Raw genomic sequence first — 5,934 nt, forward strand, 5'->3', positions numbered from 1 at the left:
GATGTGCTCGCACAAACGCTCGAAGGCTTCGTGCAACCGCTCATCTGTGTCAGATACCACGATACCATTCTGCGTGCTCTTGATGTAGCTGCACATCTTATTGAGGTCTTCCATCAACTGAGGGGTAAGCCAGCCTCTCAGGAACTGGAATCTGCCTGTCCACGAGCGCAACCGAGCTGCTTGCCTCTCCGCGCGGTTCTTAATGAACCCACAGAACTCGAGCCATGCTGCCTCGGCGGCTTCTTTCGACAGGTCTTTCCTCGTCGGGCAAGGCTTATAGTAGCCCTTACTCAGAAGGAATCCACAGAACACGATGGTATCAGTAGCAAACACGGTCTTTTTGTCATTGACATGGAAACCGTGTGATGTAAATATAGAGCTCAACTCCGCGAGAGCCAGGTTCACAGCATCAGCACTGGCACCACATACAAGTAAGTCATCTTGATAATGTCTCACTACCACTCCTTTAGGAAGTCTTCCACGGATGGTATCGAGGATGTACTGGACCGCTCTGCTGAAATATATAGGACTCCATGTCCATCCTTGGACAAGACGTGTAAAACGCCAAAACACAGAGGTTCCATCGTCAGCTTGAGTTCTTGTGCTGGCCAGTCTCCTGATTCCATTGGGAGTCTCTATGGCATAAAATGCCTCGCTTAGGTCGATTTTGGCGAAGAAATTGGCACACTCCTCAGGTATGGATCTCAGGATATCTTGAGCACTCGATTGGTGCTGTCTCTGGTCCGTTGGTTTCACCGTCCGGACCCTCGATGCCATCGCATTAGGTAGCCACATGAACTCCTTGCTATCAGTAGCCAGGACCATTTGATTCACAGGTCTCATATCTAAGGTAACTCTATATCGGGCCTTCAACTCGTCCGGGTCAATTGGGTACATTCTTGGCCTATCTCCGGCATGCTGATGTTTGTCAACCAATACTGGTTCAAGTTGTACTACTGCTTCACCGACAGGAACTCTCTCTACCTTCTCCTCCTTCTCCATCTGTAAGAAACGGTGGTGGAGGATTCTCATATCAGTGTAACTGCGCGGCCTCACCGATTCCGAATAGGGCATTATGCCGGCTTTCTCGATTTGGGGCACCTTTAGTCTCAATCGAGTTTGACCGGTCGAATCTTTCACCGTCTCAAAGGTATAGTCCACATCGATCGTCTCGTCATCTGACCCATATTTTAGTAAGGTAGATTCTACCGCATGGCATGCCACCATAGATACAACCGACATTGTCCTCGGGACTTGGCTGTATTGATAAAAGTTACCACCATCCACTGCTGATACGGATATATCTAAGACTCTCATACCCGGTCTGCCAACGACCAGTGTATGTTGGCAGGTATCAGAGATAAGGCAAGGTAACCATTTCGTATCATGGACGGAATCAGCGTTTGGCCGTATGGGTAAACGCACCGCACTAGTGCAGCTCGCCTTGTCCCCATTGGCATAAGTAACCACTACACCTCGGATGCTGCAGATGTCCTCTCGTGACAAGATCCCATGCTTTATGAGGAGTTCAACCAGGCGGATGTGCACGAAGCATGCCCCCGCTCCGCTGTCGACGAGAGCATTTATATGCACACAATCAGCGGTCTTCTCTGCAAGGGGTTTTTCGCCCACTCGCAGTGATATCGTTAGGGCATTCGAGTCAACAAAGTCATTTATCCGACCTTCCACTATAGCCTCTTCATTGCATATCTCGATAATCGACGCAGCTGAGTCGATCCTCTTCTCCTTCGGCTTCCCCTCATCCGGCGTGTTTTGAATACTCCCCCTGCCGGTCTCGCTCTTCGAGTGTGAAGGTGTGGTACCGGGGCGCATCTTAGCCCAACATACCTGTGCCGCATGACCAGCTCGCCCGCATCGCACGCATTTCGTCTCCTTATGCGTGCAGTCTTTCCTGCGGTGGCTATAATCACCACATTTCGAGCATCTTCTCTCTTTATCTCTAATAGCATTCGACCAGCATGAGTTTTCGGTATGGTTTTTGGCACCACATCGTCGGCAATGTGCCACATTGCCTGATACGTCCAAGTTCCCACCACCAGAGCTTTTCATACTTTTCAAAATTCCACCACCAGGGTCTTTCATATCAGCGGTCATAAGCTGTGTCCTCATCACCGGCTTCTGTACTGCCGGTGAGGACTTACCAAAACCAGGCAATGTTGAGCATGCTTCGAAGGACTGAGCATAACCACATACCATCTGAACATATTGTGTAAAAGAGAGGTGTGTCAAGGGATCGACCATGGCCCTCGCAGCCACGCCTGCCACCGAGGTGAGTCCATTGCCAAACTTCTCCTTCTTCATTTCCATTGTAAGATCGCTTCTCCCAGCGTCCTCCTGCAGTAGTACTGCTTCTTCGAAGCGTTGGTTGTACTGCTTAACTGTCTCCGACGACTGTTGGCGCAGGGTTTCCCACTCATGAAGTGCTGACCTCCGTGCCCTTAGGTTGTCGTACTTGTCATCCAGTATCTTCAGCAGAGTCTGATATCCCTTATCGGAGTCCATCCCATAGATTTTCGCTTTGGCAGCCTGCTGTCTGGCATACTTTTGTGCTGGTCCTCGCAAACTCAGAAAGACAAACTCCATCTTGGCTGCCTCCGACACGAAAGGGGTACACGATAGGGCGCTTTTTAGAGTGGTAATGAAGGATATATATTTATCACCATCACCATCAGAGGTACCAACACCACAGGATTTGATCAGCTGTTCTGCTCGTCGAGTAGATCGATAATATGCGGTGTCTTCCGTCACGGTCCCAGCTAGTTTACGGGGATCATGCTCAGCCTCACTTTTGGTGGTCACCGAGTCAGTGGTCTTCAGCTCCTTGTGAGATGCTGTCTCCATGACGTTTCTATATACCGTCACAGCCGACTGGACCTTAGCACATAACTCACGCCGTCCACGAAGGGCTAAGCCGCCCTCAGTCTTTGTGCCAATGTCCGCTACTGCCCACATAAGTGATGGACGTAACCAGCCACCAGCACTCTCTTCACCGGCTACCATTCTCTCTTCGGGATACGGATAGACCAACTCATCATACACCCATTCCAAACCAGATAACCATAGCTCAGCCAATGCGGGACCATCCGACGCTCCTTCGACATCTCTCTTGAAGGTATCGTTTTGTACGAGGCTTGCTTCTATGGCCTCCCCGATACTCTCGAGTCGGCTTAGATATCCAAAACCTCTGTTCTCGTTGATGGCCTTCTCCATGCTCCTTACAGTAGACACTAGGCGATTTCTCGGCACAGCCCCAAAGTTTGATAATATGAATCGCCTTGCATCCGTACTCTCAGAGGAATCCAACGCCGACATACTGGTTGATACCGTATTATAATGTAATGGATAAAAACCCACGAGAACGACTGCGTCACGTCTCTCATCGAACAATCCATATAGCTAATGAGGCGAGCGATACAACAACAGAGATCGACAATATGATGATGTAAGCCTCCGTACACTACTATCATCGGTATCATCATATAAAGTTAAAGCTCATATAAAATTGCGTTATTATCATCAATACGGGGTTATTCAAATAGAGGAACAATCCTCTACAGTAGGCTTAATGACGCTCATAATATCATTCTCATCTTTCGATAGTTATTACTTCGAACACTAAAGGAGGTTGAACGAAGGTACCCGACTCAACGACGATCCAAATCTAAAACTCTCAAGGGGCTTCAGTAGCCTCGGATGCCATCCGACGGATGGAATCGAGGGCAATATGGGTTGCATTGAGTGCGTCTAGTTCCCCGATGTCGGATAGATTGAACTGATTGGGTACACCAATTTTCCTAGATGCAACAATAGCATTGGTGATGTCCTCACCCACTAGACCAAGTGTAGCGAGTAAGGCGGCGACACCGGCAACTGTGGCCGCCATCGATGTGCCACTCATATAACCATAAGTGTCAACAGGAATCGTCGAGTAGATGTCTACACCAGGAGCGGCAACCTTTGTAACCGAGCCAGCGTTCGAGAAGTCAGCTAGAGTGATGCTCTCGGATGGGTTGGAAGTACTGGCAGCAACACAGATCATGGATGGGATATTGTTCGCGAGGGAACAAGGATAGGTTGGGTAGGTTTCGAGACTCGCCCCGTCATTGCCGGCGGTAGCAACAGCGATATGTCCAGCAGCGGCGGCATTCTCGAATGCAATTCTCACGATATCACTTGGGGAGTGTCCGCCATAAGAATGGGAGGATACTGTAGCCCCATTCGCAACCGCGAAGTTGAGAGCCCCCACTAGGCCGCTAGCATATCCCCCTGCGTGGGCATCGAGGAACTTCAAGATCATTAGCTTCACCTTGGGTGCTGAGCCGTTGATATTCGCCACTCCCGCAATGCCAATGCTGTTATTAGTGTGGGCGGCCGCATTGCCAGCACAGTGAGTACCATGCCCATTGTCATCAGTAACATCGGTACTGTTCGTGATGAAGTTATACCCGATGGAGCCATCTTTCGGGTTCTTCCAGAACTGACCAACCAGATCCGGGTGGGTCATGTCAACTCCAGTGTCACTGATGGCCAGCACGATATCCTTCAGTTCGCGCTTAGCTTCGCGAGCATAACGCCAGGCTTGTCCGATGTTGATGACCTCGAGGTTACGCTGGCAAGAAGAACCGGGGTCGTTGGTGCCAAGAACGGGATTGCCGCCAGTACAAGTTTTTGATGCCTCAATCGGCCCGTTGATCGGGTTAATGGAGACCGCAAAGTCGGGCTCGCAGTAGAATTGGATGCCTAGCATGGCTCTAGCCTTCCTCAAATAGTTCAGAATTTGCTCGTAACCAACCGAGCATGTAGACTCTACAATTTGGACACCTACAGCTTTCAAGTCGTGGATCATGCCATCCAGCGCAAAGCATCTTTCGCACTCACGGTCGTCTTGGCTGAGGAACCTTGCTCCTTCACCAGAGACTGCAGCGGCCTGTGATATCATAGTTGGCACGAGACGAATGTCAAGCGGGGCTCCACGATAAGATATCTTAAGCAGTGTGCGGTCGGAAGCACTTTCACCACAGGTTATGACATATGCGAGCAGCGTCGATAAGAATGCGGAGCGTTGGAACATGGATCTATCGAATGGGACTCCTGAGGATCAATTACGTATCCCACAAAGTACGATTTTTTCAATCACATGAATCTGATATCCAACTTGAAGCTTGGGCTACGCCAGCTATGGCGTGCGACACGTGCTGGGTGACGTGACGTACCTTGGTCAGCACGTCACCGTCCCAGACGTCTCGATCCGTTCCGGGGAGATTTTGGTTACTTTTGAGTTTACATTCATGTCACTGTCTAGCTCGTCAGTTACGAGGGATAGCTCAGATGAGGGTGCTGCCAACGTAAGGCTTCTTATCTTATCCATTTCAGCCTGAGGGCTGCGAGCCGTTTCATGCAACGAATAATGGGCGAGCGGGATTCGTGCATACGCGCGCGAACACGTCCTCCCAAGATAGTTACTAATTTAATGATTGTAACTCCGGAACTTCTTGTTCCGCCAGAGATACGTGATACATCACTCCTCGCTTCCCCAGTACTCAAGTCATTACCGTAATAGATGCCATAATCGACAGGCAGAGTAGTAGAGACATTAGGGGGAAAAGGTGCAATGATCAATGGCGTGACGCCCTTCTTCTTGGAGACAGCACGCATGTCATTGCATGGAGTCACCGAGAGCAAGTTCGGTGGAAAAGTAAAGACATACAACTAATAGCATTGTCGTGGTGACTAAACAAGATACTATTTATTGTCTCTTGGGTCTAGGATAGGAGTGACAATGATAGTAGTGCAAATATCGAAAGTGTTATACTGTTATAAAAGATGGGGTATCATTGAATTACGGGCAGCGGTGTTCCTCCCTATGAGGACTCGGGTAACTAGTGGGAGTAACCGAGGTACCATGGGTTGACT

General features: G+C 49.6%; 2 protein-coding genes across 2 annotated transcripts; both read right to left on the reverse strand.

Moving 5' to 3' along the window:
* Positions 1 to 94: 94 nt before the first annotated feature.
* Positions 95 to 3,333, reverse strand: Pmar_PMAR026334 (hypothetical protein; the record flags this gene model as incomplete). Its single annotated transcript, XM_002788313.1, has 1 exon — positions 95 to 3,333. A coding segment is annotated over one exon (3,239 nt), but the record flags the coding sequence as incomplete, so codon positions are not given.
* Positions 3,334 to 3,691: 358 nt separating this feature from the next.
* Positions 3,692 to 4,960, reverse strand: Pmar_PMAR026335 (subtilisin, putative; the record flags this gene model as incomplete). Its single annotated transcript, XM_002788314.1, has 1 exon — positions 3,692 to 4,960. One exon carries the CDS (start codon positions 4,958 to 4,960, stop codon positions 3,692 to 3,694), a length of 1,269 nt encoding a protein of 422 aa, XP_002788360.1.
* Between the last annotated feature and the right edge of the window lie 974 nt (positions 4,961 to 5,934).

Source organism: Perkinsus marinus (assembly GCF_000006405.1).
Source record: "Perkinsus marinus ATCC 50983 genomic scaffold scf_1104296928512, whole genome shotgun sequence".
NCBI lineage: Eukaryota > Perkinsozoa > Perkinsida > Perkinsidae > Perkinsus > Perkinsus marinus.